The sequence below is a fragment of the Drosophila yakuba genome, chromosome 2L, assembly GCF_016746365.2.
Source record: "Drosophila yakuba strain Tai18E2 chromosome 2L, Prin_Dyak_Tai18E2_2.1, whole genome shotgun sequence".
Classification (NCBI taxonomy): Eukaryota; Metazoa; Arthropoda; class Insecta; order Diptera; family Drosophilidae; genus Drosophila; species Drosophila yakuba.
The window spans coordinates 19,650,455-19,677,542 of NC_052527.2; the positions used below are offsets into that span (position 1 = coordinate 19,650,455).

The 27,088-nt window shown below is 38.5% G+C and overlaps 4 protein-coding genes and 2 long non-coding RNA genes across 6 annotated transcripts; 4 read left to right on the plus strand and 2 right to left on the minus strand.

The window, feature by feature from the left end:
- The first annotated feature begins 3,132 nt into the window (after positions 1 to 3,132).
- Positions 3,133 to 3,672, plus strand: LOC120320692. Its single transcript, XM_039371073.2, has 2 exons — positions 3,133 to 3,309; positions 3,375 to 3,672. Exons 1-2 carry the CDS (start codon positions 3,199 to 3,201, stop codon positions 3,531 to 3,533), a joined length of 270 nt encoding a protein of 89 aa, XP_039227007.1. The 5' UTR covers positions 3,133 to 3,198; the 3' UTR covers positions 3,534 to 3,672.
- Positions 3,673 to 6,690: 3,018 nt separating this feature from the next.
- Positions 6,691 to 10,542, plus strand: LOC6528966 (aminopeptidase Q). Its single transcript, XM_002089962.4, has 4 exons — positions 6,691 to 7,323; positions 7,377 to 7,532; positions 7,588 to 8,944; positions 9,883 to 10,542. The coding sequence occupies exons 1-4, from the start codon at positions 6,818 to 6,820 to the stop codon at positions 9,994 to 9,996; spliced, it is 2,133 nt and encodes a 710-aa protein (XP_002089998.1). The 5' UTR covers positions 6,691 to 6,817; the 3' UTR covers positions 9,997 to 10,542.
- A 6,183-nt stretch (positions 10,543 to 16,725) lies between these two features.
- LOC120320781 lies at positions 16,726 to 17,136 on the minus strand. Its single transcript, XR_005560334.1, has 2 exons — positions 16,916 to 17,136; positions 16,726 to 16,855 (listed from the first exon to the last, which is right to left on the minus strand). It is a non-coding gene; the product is annotated as an uncharacterized LOC120320781 (long non-coding RNA).
- Positions 17,137 to 23,371: 6,235 nt separating this feature from the next.
- Positions 23,372 to 23,996, plus strand: LOC120320640. The gene is made up of 2 exons (XM_039370901.1): positions 23,372 to 23,650; positions 23,716 to 23,996. Exons 1-2 carry the CDS (start codon positions 23,540 to 23,542, stop codon positions 23,845 to 23,847), a joined length of 243 nt encoding a protein of 80 aa, XP_039226835.1. The 5' UTR covers positions 23,372 to 23,539; the 3' UTR covers positions 23,848 to 23,996.
- Positions 23,997 to 25,469: 1,473 nt separating this feature from the next.
- LOC120320766 lies at positions 25,470 to 26,259 on the minus strand. The gene is made up of 3 exons (XR_005560308.1): positions 26,177 to 26,259; positions 25,610 to 25,811; positions 25,470 to 25,548 (listed from the first exon to the last, which is right to left on the minus strand). It is a non-coding gene; the product is annotated as an uncharacterized LOC120320766 (long non-coding RNA).
- A 41-nt stretch (positions 26,260 to 26,300) lies between these two features.
- Positions 26,301 to 26,879, plus strand: LOC6528968. Its single transcript, XM_002089964.4, has 2 exons — positions 26,301 to 26,563; positions 26,629 to 26,879. The coding sequence occupies exons 1-2, from the start codon at positions 26,453 to 26,455 to the stop codon at positions 26,767 to 26,769; spliced, it is 252 nt and encodes an 83-aa protein (XP_002090000.3). The 5' UTR covers positions 26,301 to 26,452; the 3' UTR covers positions 26,770 to 26,879.
- Positions 26,880 to 27,088: the final 209 nt, after the last annotated feature.

The following is a 27,088-nucleotide window of genomic DNA, read 5'->3' on the forward strand; positions in this document are numbered from 1 at the left end:
GTCTACATACATATATATTTCATATATATACGGCTAAAAATGAATATTTTCTGCAGGAAAGTATCCGGAGGAGAGAAATCTGACACGAAACATTTGCGTGACAAGCAAAATGTTGGCGCATCCTGGGACATCGGACGATGGGAAAGAGGGTGCGGTGCCATGCTGGGGGAAAATTCACGTCCAGTGCATTTCAAAGGAAGCCAGAAAAATAATTATGGCCCGAATCACAATAATGCAGAGTAGAAAAGCGCAGCAGAAAAATAGTCAACCGCAAATTAGGAGTGTATACAGAGGTATGGTGAAACAGTCGGGGAATGTCAGGAGCGTGGTAATGAGCCGCAGGGTATGTCGGCAATTTTCTATGCTCATGACATTGAAAAATAACTTAAAGTTTTGTAGGGGTAGAGTTGGACAAGCTTGATTGATAATGCAGACATAGCACTGGCAAAGATATTTTTTGTTCAAAGTTTACGGTAGATATGCTCTTAGCCTCTAAACTTAGATCCTAATATTTTTGAGAATTCCAAACTAATAAGATAACATAGCATTCAGACCAGTCATAGTATGATAATAAAGCAGTATTAACACAAGTGATTAAATTTACTTTATACGTACCTAAATTGAGCGCAGACTGGTATCCATAGACCATAGAATTAATCCTGGAAAACATGAGAAAATGAACTGGCGACTAACCCAGAGACAAATCTGGCCAAAATGAACGGAGGCAGCCGTCGGCAGCTCCAATTTAGCAATGTCGGATTGACAACAATTAAATTTGCTGCCTGTCTGATGTCGCAATGAGCTGGCCAATCAGCCACCTCTTTGCACCTCCGCAGATGTCGACGATGTGAAATTGTTGACAGAATTCAAATCAGTGCCACAGGGCAAAATGCACCGCCTCGCTTCGTCAGAGGAACGCCGCTACTGATGGAAATGAGGATGTCGTGTCGGCAATGTCTGTGTCATAAATGTCACTTTCAATTTCGTTGCCTGGCTGGCAGTACTATGGCTTTGGTGGGTTCGATTAAAGCGTGTGTTGAATGCCAAATTTGCTAAACGCTCTTCTTCTTAGGCCACCATCGGAGCAAAGGAAAATTTAATTATGTCAGCAGAACGCTGTGCATCAAGTCAAGTGACAAATTGCGACATGTGGAGCAAATTCAAAAGAAATGGCCATCAGGTCGATTCTGAAGGACGAAAACATGTACTTTGCTTATATTTTCCCCTCATTTTGTTTCTCACTTACTTGCTCACCAAAAAGCTTTTTATATAGCTATTTTCCTTGTTATCTCACATATTTCTATGAATTTTATAATAGTTTTTAAAATACCAAGTAATACAGTAATTCTGTCTTCCCAAATAATGTCAATACTTTGCGGTCCCATATACACAATTTCAAGATTTAATACATCTTGGAGTTTCTACGTTTTAATCAATAAGTAAGTACATAGAAATAGTTTTGTACAGCTTCCTTAACAACCCTATATAAAACCATTTGTCTAAAGCAACTACAAATATGTTATTATGGCATAAATTGTGTGCATTGGGAGACCGCGCAAAACGAGTGTCAAAGGTTTCGGGTTGCCAATCGCGCCGGATCCCGTCCTAGCCAGCATCCTGGGCAATGAATGTCTGGGCCGGCAACGAGTGCTTCCTGATTTCTGATAGTGGCACACCGACTGTCTCCAGACAACTGCACCAGCTACTACTGTATAACTGTCGGCAAGTTGGCTTTATTACTTCCACACTGTTGAATATGCATATAAAAAGCGAATCGGCAGGGGAGGCTTGCTTTGACGACTAGCGGCACGCCCACTTTGAATGGCTGGTTGGTTGGACGGATGGTTGGAGGGTCCTTTGTGCTCAGTGCTTCTGCCAAAGGGCAAGGCAACCGATGGCCCAGGCGGGTGCATTATCACTTGCCAGCCAAGCGAAATATTGTGGGTGCATTAAATATTTTCCCTCTTTTCACAAGACAAAAGAAACGCTGCAAGAACTCCGGGCGGAGGATGAGGTTGAGCTGAACAAACTATGCGGGCACGAGATGAGGCAAGGACTTTGCCTACGCTCCCTTCCCTGGCCGTTGTCTGCGTTTTATGTTAAACTATTTATGCCTGGTCCTAGGCACTCGGTTTTCGGCTCCTAGCCACCGGATCTCGAGGTGTCTCGGCTGGATGGCGCTCGAAAGCCGAGACTTGCAAAATTTACCTACTACTTACATACAGCGGCTGGTGGGGGGCGGTGGGCCGCATTTTCATCGGGCAACATTTTGCGGGGGAATTTATGAAAAATTTAAAACAATTGTGTGGCTTTGGCCGCATCGTTCCGGCTACAGGATGGGTGGTCATTGATCGCTTGGTTGGTCAGTTGGGTGCCAGCTCCCCCAAAAATTGTTCATGGCATTCTGCGATGCCAAAGCAAGGAATACCAACTATGCATTGATTGGTTACCTCCTTATAAATGGGTCGTTGGGGTCCTGCTGGTTGCTGACGCCAAGAATGCAGAAAGGCAACTAACCGAAAATGTATTAAAATCCTACTTTGTGCGCAAAATATTTAATACTATTTTCATCCTCCAATTTGAGTATCCAAATATATTATTGATTACATTAAACGTAAATAACACTAACAAAATTTTCAAGAAATATTTTCATAATACAGAAAAATTTATTGCTTAAATTGTTCTATATTTTTTAAAATTTTTATATCCATTTATAAAACAACATTTTGTCTAAATAGGAATTTATCGTCCAAAATGTAAAATTTTTTAATATTTTATATTTTATAAACCTTTGCAGAAATTTAATATTTTAATAATATGTAGAATATTATGATATTACAAGCCATGAAAAAATTATTTTTTTATTTTCTTCGATTATTCTAAGACTAAGTAGCTTTAAAAAAGAGAGACAAGCTTGCGTAGAAACGGACGCACGATCCTGGCTATATGGACTGGCTGATCAAGTAGAAATCAGTATACTCTCTGCAAGTTCATGCAAACATGATCACATGACTTTTTTTCATGGAAACATTCCTTCAACTTAAAGTATCGTATCACATTTATTAAGAATTGCAATATGCATGAACTCCGATTTCCACGCAAGCAGATAAGCTTGCGGTTCCCTTGACAAATCTGTATAAATAGCAAAGATTCCCAGCCAAAGTCACAGTGTCTTCCAGCCTCTCAACCAAGCTAAGGATGTCTCCTAAATTCGCTCTTGCAATTCTGCTGCTCAGCTGCGTTCTCCTAGGAATGGCGAATGCCCAGCAAAACAGGCGCCCTCATCAGTCTAGACCTCCCCGACCAAACGTCAGTACTAAATATTCTTATTGATTTGGAAAATATTTTAATCAACATTTTATAATCATTATTAGATCGGACTCCGAATGAATCAGGATGGTCCTTTGCCACCAAATTACCCCCCTCCGGCTGAGGATGCTGAAGCCAGTGGTGGTTCTGCCACCGTGGATTGCGTGCCCAATCTACTGGCTGGTAACATCCGTGATACCAGGAAACCTAGGCCCAAGCCTTAGTTGGAAGCCCGAAAAATTGTACTGCCGAAGCGAAGAGAAATGAGGAAAGAGGAACGCAGATGGCGTCCACAATAAGTGGTACGAAATAAGAAATTGATGTTTATATGATATTCCAAAAATGCATTTACACTCTAAAAACGATTTAAAAAGTACGTCATATAATTTAATTAATGGTTCCCGAAATAATAAAATAAATTTCTAAACAAAGTTTTAACTGACATGGCTCTAATTAAAACAAGAGAGAACGCTATAGTCGAGTTCCCCGACTATCTGATACCCGTTACTCAGCTAGTGTAAGTGCGAAGGACAGTTTTTGGCGGTTTGTGGGCGTTAGAGTGGGCGTGGCAAAAAGTTTTTTGGCATATCGATAGAAATTTACAAGACCAATATAAAAATGAAAAAATATCAAAACATTTTTCAAAAGTGTGGGCGTATCAGCTTTGGGCGGTTTGAGGGCGTTAGAGGGGGCGTGGCAAAAAGTTTTTTGGCAAATCGATAGAAAATTACAAGACTAATACGAAAATGAAAAAATTTCAAAACATTTTTCAAAAGTGTGGGCGTGGCAGTTTTGGGCGGTTTGTGGGCGTTAGAGTGGGCGTGGCAACATGAATCGACAAACTTGCGCTGCGTCTATGTCCCTGGAGTCTGTATGCCTAATCGCAACTTTCTAGCTTTTGTAGTTCCTGAGATCTCGGCGTTCATACGGACAGACAGACGGACAGACGGACAGACGGACGGACGGACAGACGGACAGACGGACAGACGGACATGGCCAAATCGACTCTATTGATCCTGATCAAGAATATATATACTTTATATGGTCGGAAACGCTTCCTTCTGCCTGTTACATACTTTTCAACGAATCTAGTATACCCTTTTACTCTACGAGTAACGGGTATAAATATACACATATGTTTATATAGTAGCAAATGTTTTTGTACTGCGTTGCAAACTTCTGAGTGAAATTGAAATATCATCTGCAAGGGTAAAAAGTAGACAATTTCGATCCGCTATTGGGTCATTGCGGCCAATTAAAAATGATCGCTAAGCCAAACCAAAATCATTGAACGAATCATTCCGCATGGCCGCCTTCTGCGATATAACTGTTTTGCGACTTCCGGTCCGCAACTGTGCATTCTAGTGGCCGGAAATGGTGGAAAATTTTGCGGCCTAGGCAAGTTTTAGGGGCCAATTTTCAATGGATTTTGGGGGCGAAGAGCTGGAAAACTTAATTAGCCAGCCGCAATCCCAAATCCAATTGGGATGGTGATTGTTCCTGAAACCGAGGCAAAAATTTCATTGCAATTGTCTCTAGTCCAAAATCAATGGTACATGCATTAATGGGAGCAGGCCCAATTGTTTGTGTGCTCGCCTGTCAAACAATATTGCAGCAGGGAGATTAGTTGCTTATTTTGACAGGAGCTGTCAGTGTTCCGTTTAGCACCGGCTCCGGGAGGCCAGGATCCCTTATTGGACCGGGTAAACACACGTTTGCAGCTCCGTTTCCTTTTACGATAGAATCCATGAAAGGATATAGAGGATTTCAAGGAAGCGCCTTAGCCAGCTGACGATGATGATTCTCATATCTCTAGTGCAGCCAGTGCATGCATTTCTGCTCGACTGCCCTGCCACATCCGCATACTCATCCGCACCCTCGCCCGCAGCCACATCCACATCGAGCATAGTTTTTCTTTGGCTTCTCTCATTTTTCATGCGCGCCAGCTAAGCTTTTAATTAAATGCAAGAAAATTCAATTTTAATTAAAATTTCTCAAAAGTCTCTGGGCTGGCATTGCATACGGATGGCGCAGCGATTGGGTGGGGATGGGGTTGGGAATGCGGATGTGGATGCAGATCCGGATCCAGATCCGGGCTAGGTATGGGCTCTCGGGTCTTGTCCTGTTTTCGATCTGGGCTGTTCGACTCGAGTGTTTGAAAATTAGGAAATCGAATTGTAATGCCAACCGGGTTAGGACGAAGAACAAAGGGGAGGCAGTTTGTGGAAGAGGGATCCCGGTTATCAGGCACACAAAAGCAAAATTGTAAAGTAATTGGAAATGAAAATTCATTTAGGATCCGCATCGGGATGAGCAAATACGCTGGGCAGGGGCTGAGGGTTTTTGAAGGGGCATAAAGCATAATCCGATTGAGCTTTGTCATTTCAACGAGCCCTTCAAATGGACACTTTTCTACGACAGAAGAAACTCATTCTCATGACAACCATTTTCTTAAGGGTTACCAATCACTTGAAACGGACTTTTGAAAAAATACTAATACTAATACTAATACACTGCTATTAGTGTTCCCCTTTTGCAGCCTAAGCAGGATTTTGCTTTATTGTAGAATGTTCGTTTAATTCTTTCTTTAAATATAATAAATTAATTTCTATGCAAGAAATAAATAAATGTCTTATTTTAAAATAAGAGATCTTGAAGTAATTCATCATAGCTAGCAACCTTAATTTTGCATGGCTAATTGATTCGTCAAATTTTTGGAAAATAATCCCCCGTACTGAACTCAATCCCAATAACTAATCCACACGTGACTACCAATATTTTGGTATTCGAGGCGGGGCTGGTGGAAAACTTTTAAGCAAAAGTTTGCTAGCCCCCAAAAGCCACCGAGGCTTTTGCGAGCATTTTGCACATAATTTAAGCGCTCACATCCCGTCAGTCATAAATTACACATATTACATGCACGTATAAATCGCAAACCAGATCCGAATATGTACGCGTATGCGCTATGCGTTCAAGAGTCCTGGATCTGGTCCTGCTAGTGCGCCTGCAAGCTGGGACCAAAGCGCTTAACATCCTTATTGGCGCTGGGCCCACACAGGCAGTAACACTCACACGTTTGCAAACAGATACATGTGCAAGTCGAGGAACGCACGTAGCGCAAAAAGTTGGAAACTTTTGCCAGCCAGCAAGTGAAAGCTGGAGAGAAGTAAGTCAAGACGCCGCTAAGTCTGGACACACCGTGCCCCTCCGAAGGATCTTATGTTCCAGCCCCCAAGCTAAAAATGAAATATTCTTAAATGTAATAGTAAAGTCTTAAAGGTAACTGTGCTATCATTAATGTTGATTTTACATACGTGACTTTGAAAAATTATATAATATATAAAATCTACTTATTAATTATAAATCGAATTCCAAAAACACCAACAGTAAGTAAACCAGACTCAGTATGTCAGATAGTCGTAAATTTTGCTTTGAAAATAAATTTAAAATTTAAAAAACTATTTGGCAACCAGTTCAAAAGATCAACAATAGAGAATTTTATTTCAGCATGTTTGAATACTTATTAAGTGAAAGTGAAAACTGCTATAAAAATGCTGCGCTGTACCGATTGATACTCCTATTATGTCTGTGTCACTTTGCATGCTCTGCTAAAACTCAACTATACGATGAGCCCCGATTACCGGCGAATGTTAAGCCATTTCACTATGATATTAGGCTGTTAACTCACCTAGAGAGTTCAGCTAATCACAGCTACATTGGTTTGGTTAAAATTTCCATTCATGTTGAGAAAAACACCAATCAAGTGGTGCTTCATGTTGGCAGAGTTTCAATCGAGGCAAGGAAAATCACACTATTTGGTGAGACCTTCAACTATCGTCTTATATCTGTGAGGTTCATTAAGGATCGGGAATATATGGTTGTTACTTTCAACCAGTCCTTGTTGATGGGCAAATCCTATGTCCTCAGTATCGATTTCGGTAGGTCAATGTCCATGGATGCGAGGGATGGTTATTTTATAGGCCACTATGTAAATTCGAAAACCTCGGAGAAAATGTAAACTTCCTTTGTCTCTTAAGTTAAAAAATGGTAATATTGACGTTTTTCAGCTGGTACTCCGTTTCCCATTTTAATCGAAACTGGATAAGGAACACCATGCCTAGTTTTGATGAGCCCTCCCTGAAGGCCACTTTTAATGTGACCATTGGTCATCACAAGCGCTTTCAGAGCTACAGCAATATGAATATCCGAGCTGTGCAGCCCAAGTGAGTTTGATCCATATAGTTTGTTAGTAATTAATAAACGCTTTTCTTTTTCTAGCCGTGAAATAGAGGACTATGTGTGGTCTGTGCATGAGGTTACGCCTGCGATTCCCATACACCTGCTGTCCTTTTCTGTAAACAACTTCACCTGCCGGTATAGCCAAGCAGCCAGTACGAATCCTGTTCGATTTCGTACCTGTGCCCAGTCAGCTGATGTGCGTGAGATCTCTTTTGCCGCCCAAATGGCTCCTCAGATTCTAGAGTTTCTGGACAGGTTGCTTCAGGTGGCCCTACCGCTGGAGAAGATCGACCAATTGGTGGTGAATGATTTTCCCACAGAAGCCATGGAGAATTTCGGGCTCGTCGTCTACAGTAGCAAACAGCTTTTGCTGCGTGAAGATGGGCCAATGACCAAGGAAAAACTGCAGGCACTCGAGCTAATCGCTTACGAAATGGCCCATATGTGGTTTGGCAATTTGCTGGGAATGGACTTGTATTCCGATATCTGGTTAACGGAGGGTCTGGCGGGGTACTTCAAAAGCCTCGCCGTGGATCATTTCCAATCGGGAATGGGTCGTCGAATACTGCTCAAGTATCGCGAATCATCCATCATGTACGAATCGCAGGTGGGCGGCATATCCTTGATGCCTCTTTCATCGGTCGTCAGTCCTACAGAAGAGAAGCCACTGTACCAGAAAGCTACTTCTCTAATTTATATGGCTATTGGCTTTTTGGGCAATGTGACTTTTTACGATGGACTTCAGCGACACATGTGGCAGAACTCCTTTGGCAGCAGCAAGCCTGATCTCTTCTGGAGATCCCTACAACTGGCCAGTGAAAGGGAAGGCTCTTTTGATAAAGACTGGGATGTCAAAAGCATTATGGACACGTGGATTGTGCAAAGCGGCTATCCCTTAGTCACGGTAATCCGGAATGGGAGTGAAGTGTTTGTGGAACAGAGACATGCCCTCAACCGCAGCAGTTCCCAGCTCTGGTGGATCCCTCTCACCTATCTCATAGAAGGCGGATCTTTTGTCAAAAACCTCGAGCCGAGGGCGTGGCTAAGTCCAAAAAACCATAGCCTTAAACTAAATGAATTCGTTCCACGTAACCAGTGGATCCTTCTTAATCTGAGGTCCGTCGGCTACTACAGAGTCAATTATGACGAGCTCACCTGGCAGCTTTTGGCCACCACGCTGTTCAACGACTTTCGCAGCATTAATGTACTAAACCGTGCCCAGATCGTCAGCGATATTCTATTCCTATGGAATCAAGAGCTACATACTTGGTCCACCGCCTTTAATGTATTGAAGTACATCATCAACGAGGACGAGTACGAACCTCTAATGGCTTTCGTTGTGGGCTTGACCAATGGTTTCTGGGGCATCTCGACGGAGAGTTCTTTTAGCATTGCGGTGAGACAAGACACCTTCTTTTAATGAATATTTAATAAGTTATACTAGAAGATTAGTATTTAAAGGTTATGCTTTATCTTCCCCTTTTGTTATATCTAAAGTACAAGCTCTAACAAGAGAGAACGCTATAGTCGAGTTCCCCGACTATCTGATACCCGTTACTCAGCTAGTGGAAGGGAGAAGGAGAGTCTTAAACACAGTTTTTGGCGGTTTGTAGGCGTTATAGTGGGCGTGGCAGAAAGTTTTTGGGCAAATCGATAGAAATTTACAAGACCAATACAAAAATGAAAAAAATATCAAAACATTTTTCAAAAGTGTGGGAGTAGCAGCTTTGGGCGGTTTGTGGGCGTTAGAGTGGGCGTGGCAAAAAGTTTTTTGGTAAATCGATAGAAATTTACAAGACCAATACAAAAATGAAAAAATTTCAAAACATTTTTCAAAAGTGTGGGCGTAGCAGCCTTGGGCGGTTTGTGGGCGTTAGAGTGGGCGTGGCAAAACGTTTTTTTGCAAATCGATAGAAATTTACAAGACCAATACAAAAATGATAAAATATCAAAACATTTTTCAAAAGTGTGGGCGTGGCAGTTTTGGGCGGTTTGTGGGCGTTAGAGTGGGCGTGGCAACATGAATCGACAAACTTGCGCTGCGTCTATGTCCCTGGAGTCTGTATACTTAATCTCAACTTTCTAGCTTTTGTAGTTCCTGAGATCTCGACGTTCATACGGACAGACGGACAGACAGACGGACGGACAGACGGACATGGCCAGATCGACTCGGCTACTGATCCTGATCAAGAATATATATACTTTATATGGTCGGAAACGCTTCCTTCTGCCTGTTACATACTTTTCAACGAATCTAGTATACCCTTTTACTCTACGAGTAACGGGTATAAAAATTCCCTTGGCTTAGCTCTAATGTATTCGGTTTCTCCTCAGAAATGGCTTGGTGTTGCTGTAAAATGGTATGCGGAGTTCATCAGTTACACGTTCGACAAATTCGTGGTTCAGGATCCTAACCAGAATCTGAATAGCCTTGACTACCGCGACTAACCGGAAACAATGGGGCCTCATGCGAGCACCACAAACTAATGGACCAGGCCAAATGCACTCCCACTTGCCCAGTGGCAAGTCTCCTTCCTTGGGACCTGGCGAAATGAAACCGCCATCAATGAACCGCAATTGTATTTGTTTGCAAATAACGGAGCGTTATCTGAGACTATTTATCTTTATCTGCAACAACAGCAAAGGCATCTTCGCACAATGCCAAAGCACCCAGGAAGCAGCAGTCACTGGGAACTGCGGCTCCACTTACAGCCAAGGCGCCAACTGAAATAATGATGCAGGCGAAATAACAATAAAGGCGGGCCGCGAAAAGGACTGGGCAGAAATAAAGGACAGTATCGATGCTCCTTTCCGCAGCGGTAAAGACAATGGCAGACCACGTAGTTTGCAGCAATTTCCATGGCAATGCATTGGACTCCTACTTGCCAGTCACTTCAACGAGTCCAGTCTTTAAGGTCGACGCAAAGAGTTTTAGTACGAAGTATGTTGAAAGAAATATAAGTAAACTATTGTAGTTGGTTAAAAATCTGGAAATTGTGTGAACAAAAAAAGTTTGTTTTACCCCTAATGGAATTTCGGCAATACCGCGGAAGCGTATTCCGCCTAAAACCATTCAAATTAAATGGAAAATATATTACCATTTTCCCCATTGTTATTTTTCTGACTCCCCATTTTCGGCTCTATGGCTAGTTTATAGTCGTCGGCAATACGAATATTTATAAATCAAATTGAGCGCTATGCTTTAACAGGGGATATCATTATTATTATTCCCAACCAATCACTTGGATAACGGGGAAATTTTATATTATATTTTCACTTTATGATAAGAGCAACAGTTAACTTTTTACTAGTTCTCGTTTAAGGTTTATTTTTTGATTATTCTTTTTGACGTTTATTGTACATGATTCGTATATCTTTTTATACCCGTTACTTGTAGAGTAATAGGGTATACTAGATTCGTTGAAAAGTATGTAACAGGCAGAAGGAAACGTTTCCGACCATATAAAGTATATATATTATTGATATTCAGGATCGATAGCCGAGTAGATCTGGCCATGTCCGTCTGTCCGTCCGTATAAACGTCGAGATCTCAGGAACTACAAAAGCCAGAAAGTTGAGATTAAGTATACTGATTCCAGAGACATAGACGCAGCACAAGTTGGTCGATTCATGTTGCCACGCCCACAAACCGCCCAAAGCTGCTACGCCCACACTTGAAAAATGTTTTGATATTTTTTCATTTTTGTATTTGTCTTGTAATTTTCTATCGATTTGCCAAAAAACTTTTTGCCACGCCCACAAACCGCCGAAAACTGTCAGTGTTGAAGACTCTCCTTCGCACTTCCACTAGCTGAGTAACGGGTCAGTCACTTGTTTTTCATTTGATTCTTGTTTATTTTTCTTTGTCAGTGGTCATTTTTAAATGCGGAAATTTATTAAGGTTGCTATTTATTTTCATTCTTGGTAAATAAAAGGACCCCAAAGTTTTCACTTTGGACGCAATAAAAACAATGAGTCTTATGCTGCATTAAAAAAATCAATTATTGTCGTTATTGTAAAAGCAAGTAAGAATGTAATTTTGTATCAGAGATGGCCACAATACAATTGCTGAATGCAGTTGACAGTTTTATAATGACGTTCATTATGGAAGCGGGCAATTAATTTCTCTTAATTGCCCAGGTGCGTCAAAATAATATAGCAGAAACTTTAACACAGAATATAAAATCATACAAATTAACACATATTTAACGACGACTTTTTAGAACTGAAAATATTGTTCGCAAATTTAAGGTAAAAGTATACTACTAGTTCCATAAACAGATATTTTCACTTTTATAATATACTTCAATATTAAAAGTATTTCAGTTTAGGTTTTATTAACTAAATACAAGCAGACAGTTTTCCAGTTTATAATATTCATGATATAATTTATTGCCGCTTGTAGCTAGAATCAAAACACCCCTTATGAATTCGCTTACAAACAGGGAAAGGGAAAGCCCTTTTCAAACTTCATGTCAGCTTGTTCGCCAACGGGCAGGATTCTGTTGACACATCTTCATCTTCCTGACGGCTTGGAGCACTTAAAGCATATGTCGATTGCCCCTATAAATGGGGACAGCGGCAGGAGAATCAAAAACATCTCTCAGCAAATAAACAACCAACATTCTGGGAGTCGGAATCCAAGTTGTGTTGAATTTTTTGCATGAATTATGCAAAGGAGTGTGTTCAACTGTTGTGGGCGAGCCTGTGTTCCGGGAATCCCTGGCTCCCACAAAGGGAATTCTTAAATGGGATTTGGGAAATCACAAGCCGAGCACAGAGATGGGGATGTGAAATTAAAAGGGGATGTCGAGCTCAAACGGTGGGCGAACCATTTTTTCGCTTTGATGGGATATCTAATTGCATTTAGTCGAAATAATATATAAAATTGTAGATGATCGTTTATATGCGGCTTATGTGATTGTGCACAGAAAAAAAGTGGTAAATCTATTAAGCAAATTTAATGTTAGACTAACAAATATGACAATTTTTGTAATGTTTAATTCGATTTTCACCCATGAGGTACATTGAAAATATGTAACAAAATATTTCAGTTGGTGCATTTAATTCATTTCAAATTCATAAACACATTTGCATTGCATGTGAGTGCAGCTTTTAAAGCCAAGCCAATAAATTCTGGCAGCGTTAACTACGTGAAATCCCATGCCCATTTACTCGGGGCCCACGTCCATCTCTGGCAATGAATCCCCGACCGCCACCTGCAAAATTGCAACTTAACAATGCTTCAGAGGGTCTGCGATTCGAACTACCACTAACTTGGCTTTCGTTCCCCATGTGGCAGCGACGCATGCGGCGTATAAATCAATATTGGCAATTTAAAATTGGCTGGCGGTGTATGAAGTCAATATCCGGCAACGCTCAGCAGCTCTCGAGTGTTTGTGTTGGATCCTGGAAAGAACGGGGAAAAAACTGTGCGGAACTGCGAAGAGGGAGTACCCGATTTGGTGCCTGGTTGTGACCAAGCCAGAACCCTACGTATATACGTTTTCCAAAAAATGTGGAGCCCACCATTCTGCACAAATTACAAACAAACTGTGCAGCGTTAACATGTTATTTCCCAGACCATCAACAGATCAATCAAGCAGGAATTTTTGAATATTTGTTAGCCCTGCTGAAAATATTTTTCACTACGCCCCTGAAGATAAGGACACCACTGTGGATCTTAGACAAACATTATGTGGCACCCAAACGGTTCGTTCGATTTGCGAGTTGCCAGAGGATGTGGGGCCATGTGGAGCGTTACACGAAGTCCATTAAAATACGCGAATGTACATTTGTGGTTATTTTTTTGCCGATGTGGTCAAGGGGTAAATAAAGAGCAAATAAATAAGGGCAAGTGGGGAATTCGACCATAGTATTGGGTGATAGTATCCAGACAGTGCCTTGAATTTGGTGGAAAAAAATGTTGTAGTTTTTACGTAAATAAATTGCTGGCAATTAGACGGCTGAGACTATCACAAAAATTATTTGAAAAAATTAATTATTACCTTGCCCACTGATATGACATTTAAGAATATGAAAACATAGTGATTAGGGCTTAACTAGACATCTCGTCGCATCTATGAACATTGAATTGAAAATGTTCTCTTACTTTGATAAATATTGAGCTGAAAGTCAAACAACAAGGCTTTTACCCACGACCATAACCACCTAATTATACGCCAATAAGTATGCAAAATTAAAATATTATGCAAATTACATCAAATGCGGATAGATCGTTGAAATTTAAACGCTTTTTGTTTTGACTTTTGGCCGGGATGTGAACGAGCGGAATAAAATTATGACATCATCATCGTCATCGTTATCAGCAATGCGTCAAAAACAAATTTCCGCGCCATGAGAAGAAGGTGGTGGCGAAATATTGCCGCATCAAAAATCTTGTTTACCCATTAAAAGCATCGCAAACAGCAGAGAATGAAGCCTTAAATACAGTTTTGTGGATCCAATATCAAAATGAGTGAAAAATAAAAACACCCAAGTTCCGTTTGTATCTCTAGTTTTATTGGCGTTTGTCTGTTGTTATAATAAAATTATTTCTTCGTATATATTCTCACTTAATGTGGAAATCAGTCAAGCATAAAGTATGGTAAACAGAGATAAATACCAAATGGCCATTGGCTCCAACTTTCCAGCGACAACAAAAAAAAACATAAAAAGTAGTAATGCTGAAATATTCCTTAACTTACGGCCAACTGTATGCTTGAAAGAATAAATCAATACGTATAATAATATGCAACGGTTGAAATTGATATACCTAAATTCAAGGAAGAATAAAAAACATGTTCAGAAATAATAAATAATGTGCTAATAAAAAACATGTTCAGAAATAATAAATAATGTGCTAATGTGGAGACGAATATTCATACACAGATATAAATAAATCAACATATTATTAAACAGCAATAAGCGGTATAATTATTATTCAATTTGGTTAATGTTTTGTTGCTCAGAACTTTAATTTTTTGTAGTGCACAGTGCTGGGAAATTCATAATTCGAATCGAATTAATAGGTGCCGATTTGTTTTCATTTACGAGTATATCTGATATTGTGCCACAAATTACTTTAACAGCAAACTATTGATTTTCACTCTCAAATCCAAACGTAAGCTTTCATTTTTAATTTTGCGATGACTCCAAGCCTTCCAGGTTCAATCCGGTAAAGATTACCATAATGTTATTGGAGTATAAAACACTTTTCCTAATTAAATCCAACCTCCTCCTTCGCTGCACTTGTATTCTTATTTAATTTTTTTATATTTTTTCTCATTTTTGCCCCGCCAAATGCTCAACTATCCTTGGGCCGTGCCAAGGGCTTAACATTAATTGCCGTCTTTCATTTCCCTTCCGTCGTGCTTTTTTGCACTCACCTGCCAAGCGATGGAAAAAACGAGGTCCAACTGAACGTAAAGTTAAGTAGGAAAACTGTAAAAGGTCTGATAAAAAGTTCGGGGAATTGAAATGCGGAGGCGAAAAGACGAAGGAATTACAGAGCTAATAAAAAAGTTGTAGCTTCCTTTCGTATTAAGTGGACAATCTTCTGTGCTGCCAAATGCGGGCTTAATTACTAGTTTTGGCCTCTTGAAATAGCTTAATGTAAATGGGACTATTTTTGGCAACAATGCATAAATATTTGTGTTTTTAATTCATGGAGCCTATAGCGGAAATAACATTGCGTTAAATAAGATTAACGCTTAATATATAAAATAATAAAGGTATTTTTACAAACTATAATTGGTATATTTACTTAGACTAATAAGACGCTACATTTTGTTAGGTAAATCTGTAAGCAATAATGCCGATTCAAATTTGACTAAAGAAATGAAATAAATGAACAAACATTTTATAAGGTTTGGTTGGATGCATTGTGAATGTTTCGGTAATTGGCTCTCTAATAAACCTTCTTGATCTGAATCTGTTAATTAAGGAAAATATTTTACGAGAATATTTCTGGCGAACGCCTAACGGAGGTAATTTTGAGAATTCAAGCTTTGCTTATCGATTTGCTGCCCATTTTCTGAGAAACACACACGTATGCAGGCCAACTAAAATTGTGCTATTAATTAATTAAATTTTGACTACGGCCATGCAATCTCCATTTCCTTAGCCCAATCCACAGCCATTGCTCCCTTTGTCTTGGCTCTGTCTGGCATTGTCGCTGCACAAGTTCTGGTGTACAATTAATCCTTATTAATTATACGCTGCCTGTAGATTTATGGCAAGTTTTGTGCGTTGGCATTTGGCCAAGACACACACACACTCGAGTGCGTTTCTGAGCCAAGTAGGTTGCAAGTTGGTTTTCCAGCCCCCACACCATTGATATGCCGGGGGAGTGCCATGACATTCCATTTCCCCCCTTCCCGTGCTGCAAGACATTATCACCGGACTCCTGCCATATCCCCACCTGCTGCTTTTGACAGCTAAGACCCCGACAACAAGGCGATTGCCGATTGTGCGGTAGGGCCAGCTCATGTCATTACCTAATCGCAGACAAAGGAGTCCTTAATTGCTCTCCCCCAATCGAAATTGCACCGACAAGCAAGGAGATGCTCGAAAACACAATGGTAAACATCAATACGTTTTTAATAACTTGCCATAATGAATGGAGGAGTGATAAATCAAATGTTGTTTCTGCCAAGGAAATGTCCTTCGAGGCGGAAGGTTTTTACAATCATTCCACTTAATGCACTTATAGACTTTTGATTTCTGATTCACTTTTTTGCTTATTTCGACTCGCAACTATTCAAGCATTTAAAAAGTTGCATATAACAGCAAAAACTTTTCACATCTCCACCATCACCGGCTCTATATCCTCAATTCCTTGGCGGCAAAATTCCATAAATAAGCTTACGGAATGTTTCTTTTTGGAAACTTTTTGTCGCCGCAGCGACTGCCATTAACTGAGTCCATAAAAGTCACAGATTGTTTCATATCAGCTCCTTCGTTTATTATATCCTCATAGGGATGCCTCTATTCCCATTGCCAAAACTTCAATTTACTTCTCCCTAAAGAACTCACATTTTATTATTATAAATACCCTAAATACTAATTAAAGAGGGTTTCCATTATAATAATACATATTTTTAACCTAACACAACCACACATAAGACATTAGACACACATTAGAAAGTTTCGACCATAGAAAACCTGGCTTTATACATTGGTGATACAAGCAGCAGGTCCAAGTCACCCAGACCTAATACATTTATTTTTATCTTATAGAATTTAAAATATGTAACAAATTTGTAGGGCAAAGCTCCAGTCTTGATTAGTGTAGTTATTAAATTTGCTGTGCGATACAAAAACAAACAAAGTCAATTTTAACAAAAAATGTGGTTAGTTTTCTCACTTTTTACGGCTTATCCATTCTCCCATCGATTTACCAACCAAACCTCTTGTTTCATATCAGTGATGTTTGACAGCAATCAGTGCGATAAAATAGATTGTCATTATCATCAGTGGGACTTATTGGGTGATTTCCTTAATTTTTTTTGCCGGGGAGTGGATTTTTTCCGTATTTGCATTTCATTTAAAATCAATTTAGCAATCAGTCAGCCGCGTTCTGTTAAACAGTAATTAACATAAATTAATTTAAATGCAGTTTGGTTATGTAAAAATGTTTATCCAATGGCCTGATGAGCTCACGGACGACATTAATTAGGCCAAACAAGAGAGGTAAAATAATCTTTGTGGGACGAATTTAAAACGCAAATTATGTATTTAGGTAAGTAATTATGTATCAATCGAATTCTGGCAAATAATACTTTGTTTTTTGTATCCTTTACTACTTGTTGTCAAGGTGAATAAAAACATATGTAGCTAATTAATTTTTAATTCATATTAATAACGGTCTAAAAATACTAAAATTTATTAATCTATTACAGCTTATACAAACTTTAAAAAATTTAAAATGCCCGTTTAATACGAATTTCTGATTACTTATTTATGGTCGTAAAAGTTGTGCTCTGATTTTTAATCTTTTTTCTTCGACACTCTATAAAGTGTCAAGTACTTTGAAAAACTGAATTCGCGAAAAAAGGTAAATAATTAATTTGTAGACCGTCATGAAAGTGAATGGAAAAAAAAGAGTGGCAAAATAAAGCAAAACAAAAATTGTAGCGCCTATAAAATCGAATACGTGCGAAAATGTTGATGCTGAATTGCTGTTAATTATAGATGATTATATTACCAGAGTAAGTCATCTAGCTAATCATTTATTTATCAGATGCTCTGCTTTTGCCGAATACATAATTTGAAATTTCCGCAACTGCTTGTATGTATGTACTCACCGTTTCGGATTCTACAAAACAAATTTTCGATGGAAGAAAATATATTTTTGTTCTAGACATAAGGACCTTTACTTAAAAGTCGATGCGGACTAATAATTTTTCATGTGCCAGCTCGAAACTATTTACTTTCGAGACACAAGACTGCATCCATTACATGCAATTGTATTTCGTTTTCGAGACCTAACCCTCATCGCTTCTGTCCTGTGAAACAGCACATATATATTAAGAGGAAAACAGTACAGCTAAAAACCAAAGTGTGAAGATATTGAAAGCTTTGGCTGCACCAAGATTGCCATTCTGGGTTCCCACCATAAAATACCCATTGTAAATAACCTACGCATGGACAAAGACCTTCCTTTCCGCATTCCGAGTAAAGCGGCGACTGTTGCTCCTTGCAGATGCTTTTGTTTTTCTAGCTCCTTTCACTTTACACCCAAGCGAATAATTCGCATTATATATATATATGTATACATAGGTACCTATGCATATACATATGTATGTACATAGAGCCTGGAGCAGCAAAAAATACTTCAAGTGTTCGCAATAAATTCCTTTAAAGCTTTTAAGCCGCAGCAGAAATGGCTGGTGAAAGGGTGAGCAGTGGGTTAAGAGACCATAGGCAAGGCTCTGGAATTACTTAAAATGCGCTTTTAGGGTTAAGCTTCAGCACCACCTCTCCTGCATCCATCATGGAGTGCTTAGGCACTTAAGCACTCCGGTAAGACCCTCGGGGTTTGAGTTTCAGGGCCATCTTGGAGTGCTGCCTTTTTACGGACACAAGCCAAAGATTTAAGATCATTTATGGAATATACTTTATTGTATTGCTTAGCTGTACCATCCTATGTTTTCAATATATGCTTACGGTGATTATTGATCTAGATTACTTTGAATTTAACCAATAAATGCCAATCATTAACACTTACACCGGGTTATTACGGTTTTTAGGAAGGTGATCTGAATTGTTATGTCAAGTTTCAAATCAAAAAGAAAATATAATCAAACAATTAATATGCACAGCCTTCATTGTAAAATAGATCGTAAATAAATTTTAAATTCGCAGCGATAGCTCTTTATAAATATTTAGCTTTAAAAGCGAGATACAATTTGGCGAATATTGCGGAAAGAATTACAAAGTAGCCGTAAGGATACTTATAAAATTAGTGTCGCCTCAACTGACCTTCTTTTGAAGAAAAAAAATAGTATTTTATTAAAGGCTTTCGTTCAAAAGGAGTACTTAGTTAAGTTACCTAGACTACTTTTTTATCTCGTCAACCCTAAATTCGTAAAGTCAGAAAACACGCTGTAATTAAAATCAAACATCGATTTTGACTTCAGTTAAGTCCTCCACAATCCTATTTAATCCCTTCTCACTTGGGGGCCAACATACATATGAGCATACGTATACACGACTGCCTAATATAATGAAACTTCAACATCCTTGAACGCCGATGGGTGACATTTCTCCACATCACAAGGAACAATAGATGTCTCAATGCATTTGCTGCCTTTGTGCTTAATTGTAAATATTTTGCCACACACCTGGTCCAAATATACCTGCATACATATTTGACCACACTAGAGAAAAAAAGAATATCCAATTGTGGCTTATATTGTGTGTTAGATGATGGTTTTTATAAACGCGTAGCTTATAAAAAAAGGATAGTGTAAGATATATTTTTTTACTGTTAAATCTCTTAGTAAGATTTGTAATTATTACCTCATAAAGATAATGTTATCGTGGACAATTCGAACAATTCGCACTAATCTATTATTTATATTCATTAATTTATAAATGTATTGATCTTGCACGGGTTTTGCTCAATGGAAAGATATGTATGCGAAAGTGATTGCATGAAACGATGTGGTGTGCTGCTTGGAGGACTGCGTTCTCCATTGATTTTGGCCCTAGGTGCTAAGATTACACAAATTGCAAGTTATTTGTTTGGGCAACCAAAGCCAATGCAGGGAATCGCTTATATATCTGTCTACATACCGCCGTCTCCCTCTGAATCGCACGCTGTCCATGTCCTGCACTGATTAATATGTCTTGTGTTTTGTGTGTATTTGCCCTTGTGTTTATGTTTGCATTTAACTGGCAAACTGGATTGAAATCGCTTCGAAGGGCCGTGCACCGCCCACTTCTCACCGGGATGCTCACCTTTCGGATAGATCGACCGGATCCGGATTGTGATATGCATGACCTAGACAAATATTGTGCGTTTGCAAGCACTTTGTCATTGGAGCTGGTACTGTCCCACTAGCACAGCTACCCGGCACAAAGGACACATTTGTTATTTTGAAATATTTTGTTGATTTTGCCCGAGAAGAGTTTGCAGCAAGGATTCGCATTTGAGGTTTTCATTTGGCTAAAAGCGGAGACTACACAGCCCATTTCTCATTTCCCTTCTTTCTTCGCCGCAGTGAGTGACACACTAATTGTCCTTCTTGTTGTGCCACCGAGATGCATTCACCATTTGCAATTGGTTTAGCCGGGCGTTTGAGTGATTTAATATTGAATTATGGCTTTTGATTAATTTCCCATTCACAATCTGTAATGGATTTATGTCGCCCTATTTCTTCTCTACGTGTTTCTATTTCCCGGATTGCCAAAAAGGGCCAAGAAAAAGAAATGTTAACGTAAACGCTGAAGCAATTGCAGCATTTGCAGGACGGCACTTTGCCAAGAAAACTAAACTTCGCCCAGTTCTTGGCGAAGTCACCAAAATAACTTCTCTGGGTGTGAACAAAATGCAAATATTACACAGCTCATTAAGCCTGAATTGGATTTCGGCATCTACGATTTTTGCTCCTGAAAAAACTTGGCATCGTCGATTTTTTTGTAATCGTAATTGAAAAAAAGCTGTAGTTAATATTAGAACTTTAAATGCATCAGTATTAACATTCTTTTATTCTGTTGTGTAAAAAGTTTACATAGATAGATATCCTTTCAATTATTGGGTATGCAGTTAATCAATTGTTTTTGAACAACTGCAATGTGAATATGGCAAAACAATTCGTTCATAAGGAATGCTTTCATAATTTAAATTATGAAACTGTTTAAGAATTAAATGGGAAAATGTCTTCTAAGCTACATAATTGGGTCTACAGAAATACTTGTTCAGGTACTAGCTACACAAATCCCTATTCAATTGGCTTTCTATTTTGGCCAGGTTTCCGAGGTCATTCATTGCGGCCTCTAGGTAATTTATAATGCCCGACTTCAATGTTAATTTACGTTTAATGAATTTTAATTGGACCCTTCCTAGTCCCAAAACCACAAAGTGCCGCGCTGCCACCCAACCAAATTGACAAATTACGTTCGGTTCGCAGAGTCCCTTCTCTAAAGTGACGGGGAAAAATGGAGTTTGGCCAGGGTCCAGGACATTTTTGTCCTCCATGTCCTGGGCCTTTTCAGTTTATTCTGTCACTGCCGCTGTTGCTTGTTATATTCTATTCTATTTCATTTTACTTTTTTCGTTGCTACGTTTGAAAGGTCGAAAATCGCGCTCCCTGAGTTTGTGTTTGCCTAATCAAAAATTTCAAACACGTTTTATATTGGCAACGCAAAAGTCATTTATTCAATTTGCAAACCAGTTTTACGTTGCGTAATCTAATCAAAAAGGTTGCGACTCAACTCCACTTTACTACAGGGATGAACTGGATCTACAAATGTATATGGCTCTATATGGAGGTTCTTTGGCCACCTGCCAAAATGAAAGCAATGGGCCGAGGGGAACATGCACAAAAAAAATCAGTTTCCAAAAAGTTCAAAATGCTTTACACTAAAAATTTTTAAATGGCTGACGTCACGAAATCCATCTAAAAAAAAAGAGCTACAAAAGCATTCTGTAATAAGGTTTTAGAACCCCACTCGTAACTTGAATTAGAAAATATTTGTATTATTATATAATTTTTTATTTTACTGTAGCTAAAAGTTTAACAACTTTAAGGAAAGGACCCTTGTTATTGCCGATGTTTGGTCACTTTTCCAAATTCATATATGCTCAAGAATTCTGGCTTTGCCAGTTTGTACTAGGAAAAAAAACCATTTTAGTGATTCCGTTATATACATACATAAGTATATCTTATCACAAAACTGAAAAACGATATGAAAAGGATCGTGTTTTACAATTATACAAGTTTTCATGCAATATAAGTGAATTATAGCTTTAGCTTTCCATTCGTGTGTTACAGGTAAATGTTTTTATACTATACCACAATAAATTGTTTATTTTGGGAACATTTAATTTATAGTAATCATTTAAACTAATAATATGTTCCATGGAAACACCCGTGGAATTATAAGTGTATATGAACATGTGAATTAACACTCAAAAATAAGGTGTTTAAAAGAAAAACAAAACCCTATCAGGCCTTATAGTTTCCAAAAAGTATAGTTAGTTCTATACAAAGTGATTGTAAATGGCCACATTTGCTTTTCTGCATCTTAAAAATATCCATTCAACAAGGTCGTTAAAAATAACATGATCATAGGACTTGTTCGGCACTTTGCCATCGAATTAATTAGCAATATCTACCTAAAAAGCGGCTTACAATGGCTTAAGGAATATCCTGTACCCTGTTTGACTCCGATTAATCGTAAAGCTCTGTCCTGCACAACGTATAAGTGCACTAGGTGGAAACTGTTAATCGGGAAATCGGACTTAGGCAAGACGGACGTTGGCGGCATCCACGCCTATATGCAGATCAAATCAAATCAAGAATCCACGCTTTAAAGAAAACTTGATCGCAAGTCGAGAAAATGCTTTATTACCATTTTGCGGCAGGCGTAGAGGTTTCTGGGCAAAACCAACAATAGAAAATCAGCAAGCCCTTAAGAAAATAAATCTTATATCGAAAATCCACTTTATTTAAATATTTTTATGAAATTGAGAATATCCCTTTACAAAAATTAATTTTTTGAAAACCTGTCCTTGCTCTTCCCTGCTAGCATATTAAACGATTCACAGCCATGTGAACAACCCCCTGGTGGTGGTCGTAACGGAAAAGATCCATCAAAACTTGAAGAAAAGCCCTGTTCAATAACATGTTCAAATCCGACATCAAAAGATCCGGTCATCGGTGGAAATTTCGGACCGCTAGACGACTCCGAAATTTGAGAACTCGCACCAAAAGTTCGAGGAACATATTTCTGGTAAAATAATAAAGATAGATTAAAATAATAATTTTGAAGTTATAATTACTTTCTCTTGTGGAGCTCGCTTTGGTGGAGCTCTATGGGGAGTGAAACTTTCGACTCCCACGAGAACGGCGCACAAAAGTAAAACCACAAGTCCAAGCTTAGGTGACATCTTTAGCTTAACAAGTGTGTTATGAGAAAACTGAAGTTCTTGCCACAATTTTTGTCCCATTTATACATATTTCATAAGTCTTATCATCCTGACTTACGAGAAAATGCAAATTTCCACCGGACTTCATGAACTTTAATCAATTCTTCGAACTCTCCGTTATGGTCGTTGATGTTGAGCTATTCAATAGCATTTCCATTGAAACATTTCTTCCACTTAAACCATACTATCACATTTATTAAGAATTGCAATATGCATGAAGTCCGAATTCCACGCAAGCAGATAAGCTTGCGGTTCCCTTAACAAATCTGTATAAATAACAAAGATTCCCAGCCAAAGTCACAGTGTCTTCCAGCCTTTCAAGCCAAGCTAAAGATGTCTCCTAAATTCGCTCTTGCAATTCTGCTGCTCAGCTGCGTTCTCCTAGGAATGGCGAATGCCCAGCAAAACAGGCGCTCTCAGCAGTCTAGACCTCCTCGACCAAACGTCAGTACTAAATATTCTTATTGATTTGAAAAATATTTTAATCAACATTTTATAATCATTATTAGATCGGGCCTCGAAATTACCCCACTCCGGCTGAGGATGCAGAAGCCAGTGGTGGTTCTGCCACCTTGGATTGCGTGCCCAATCAACTGGCTGGTAATATCCGTGACACCAGGAAACCTAGGCCCAAGCCATAGTTGAAAACCCGAAAAATTTTAATTTTGAAGCGAAGAAAAAAACTACGCAGATATGGTCTACAGAAATGTATTCTAAATATATGAATGTAAAATGATCAAATTCCTTTACATACGAAAAAAACCAATACATTCAATTTACGGTATTAAAACAAAGAAAGATTTCTTCGATATCCGCTGTTGGGATTGCTAAACCGATAAATGAAAAGTAATAAAAATAGACAAGAAAAAGTGATAAGCCACTGAAAATAAGTAGCCAAGGGCAGAAGTTTGTTTTAGCATGTATCTTACGTAAAGACAAGAGAGAATGCTATTCTCGAGTTCCCGTTTCAGTTTTGGCCGGTTTGTGGGTGTGGCAAAAAGACTTTTAGCAAATCGATAAAAATGTAGTTTACTTAACATAGAAAACGTTTTCACTATTTGTGTCGTACCTTAAATAAGTAACTTTTACTTCATTTTGTTCTGTGATAAAGTTTTCTTATGATTCGGTTTTTTTTATCTTTTTTATAATATCTGTTAAAAGGGGTATATGGGGTTTAGATTACATTCGGGTTCGTTTCCGTGTTCTCCAAAGCTTATAGATCACTTTCGATTTTTATTCGGCCATGGCATATATTTCCCCTTATTTTACTTTTTTTTTATTTATTTTCCACTGACAAAAATACATTTAAATCACATCGCCTTTATATATTTTATTACCACTGTTTAGTAACCCAAAGGTATTTCATTGCTTATGTTGGTCTTTTTTTTAAATTTACTTTGTTACATATTAAAATTATATTATATTTCACCACACCATTCCCACAACATTCTGTAACGATATATCGTACTCTGTAAGATTGTCTATATCTGGGCCTATATTTGGTCAGCTTCAGAGTTAAGGGGTCAATGAACTGCAGCAAGACACCGGCACCCTAAGTGCACCCGCTAAACACCGGTTGTATCACCACCCGGGTGTTTGTAGACACTCAATTTTCAGCAATGACAAACACCCGGTTGTTTTGCCACCCGGGTGTTTTTGTTACTTGCTTGTTTTTTTATCATTTTAAAAAGAAAAATTTTACATTTACAAAGTTAAATATGGAAAGCAAATGTTACAAATTTTAACAAAGCAAAAAAATATATTATATAAAAAAAAATGTCTATTTCATGTTGGTTAAATTTATGTAAAAAGAATGCCAAAAAAGGAGGCTATCTACAGATTTTGGGCATAATCTATTTCGGTAATTTTCAATAATTATGTATGTTCAACAGGCAGCGAGTGTCTACCAGACACCTGGGTGTTTACCGAAACACCCGGGTGTTTACCAAGACAATGCGTGTTTGCAGACACCCGAATATTTTGAGCGGGTGTTTGTAAGTACCCGCGATGACCGGTGTGAGTGGCACCCGACACTCAAATTTGTTGAGTGTGATTAGGGTGGCAAAAATGCAACTCTTGCAGTTGTCTGCTTAGGGTTAAGATCACACATATAGACCCTGTTTCCGAAAGCCAGTTTGTTTCTTTTTTTTTTTTTTTGCCTTATATATATTTTTTAGCTTGGAGCGATATACTAAGCTAATGGAGTCCAAAATAATTGATTTTAAATGATAAATTGTCTTTTTTTGACACTTTAAGAGTGCATTTACATTTACATAAAAGTTTGAAAGAACAATTTAATTTATAATTTCCAAAAAGTATCCACACCTGTATGCATATCAAATCTAATAAAAAATCCACGCTTTAAAAAAAACTTAATCGCAAGTCAAGAAAATGCTTCATTACCATTTTGCAGCAGGCGTAGAGATTTCTGGCCAGAGATTTCTGGTCGTAACGGAAAAGATCCATCAAAACTTGAAGAAAAGCCCTGTTCAATAACATGTTCATATCCGACATCAAAAGAAGATCCGGTCATCGGTGGAAATTTCGGACCACTAAACGACTCAAAGCTTTGAGAACTCGCACCAAAAGTTCGGGCTCCATATTTCTGGTAAAATAATAAAGATATATTAAACAAGAGAGAACGCTGTAGTCAAGTTCCCCGACTATCTGATACCCGTTAGTCAGCTAGTGGAAGTGCGAAATTTACAAGACTGATATAAAAAAGAAAAATATAAAAACATTTTTGAAAAGTGTGGGCGTGGCAGCATTGGGCGGCTTGTGGGCGTGGGAATAAGTTTTTTCGACTCGGCTATTGATTCTGATCAAGAATATACATATATACTTTATATGCTCGGAAACGCTTCCTTCTGCCTGTTACATACTTTTCATCGAATCTAATATACCCTTTTACTCTATAAATAACGGGTATTTATTTATACATATTTCATAAGTCTTATCATCCTGACTTACGAAGAAAATGCAAATTTCCACCGGACTTCATGAACTTTAATCAATTCTTCGAACTCTACGTTATTGTCGTTGATGTTGAGCTATTCAATAGCATTTTCATTGAAACATTTCTTCAACTTAAACCATACTATCACATTTATTAAGAATTGCAATATGCATGAAGTCCGAATTCCACGCAAGCAGATAAGCTTGCGGTTCCCTTAACAAATCTGTATAAATAACAAAGATTCCCAGCCAAAGTCACAGTGTCTTCCAGCCTTTCAAGCCAAGCTAAAGATGTCTCCTAAATTCGCTCTTGCAATTCTGCTGCTCAGCTGCGTTCTCCTAGGAATGGCGAATGCCCAGCAAAACAGGCGCTCTCAGCAGTCTAGACCTCTCCGACTAAACGTCAGTACTAAATATTCGTATTGATTTGGAAAATATTTTAATTAACATTTTATAATTATTATTAGGTCAGGCCTCGAATGAATCAGGATGGCTCTTTGCCGGCTGAGGATGCTGAAGCCAGTGGTGGTTCTGCCACCGTGGATTGCGTGCCCAATCTACTGGCTGGTAACATCCGTGATACCAGGAAACCTAGGCCCAAGCCATAGTTAGAAATCGCTGAAGGAGTCCATAATAATGGGTTTTAAATGATAAATTGAATTATAGATGAATATTATGAAATAGATTTACATTCGAAAATAAAAGATTTGAAAGAAAATGAAAATCCCACACAGACTTTATAATTTTTGAAAATGATATTTAGTTTTTAAAAAAGTGATTTCTGCATTTAAAAAAACAAGGTTCTTAAAAGGCGTAATAATAGGACTGGTTGGTCCATTAGCCTTGAACCGTTAGAGTAAAGATTCCTGTTCGATGCCCAATTATTTCGCCATATCCACTTTTAAAGCGGAATTCAATGGCTTAAGG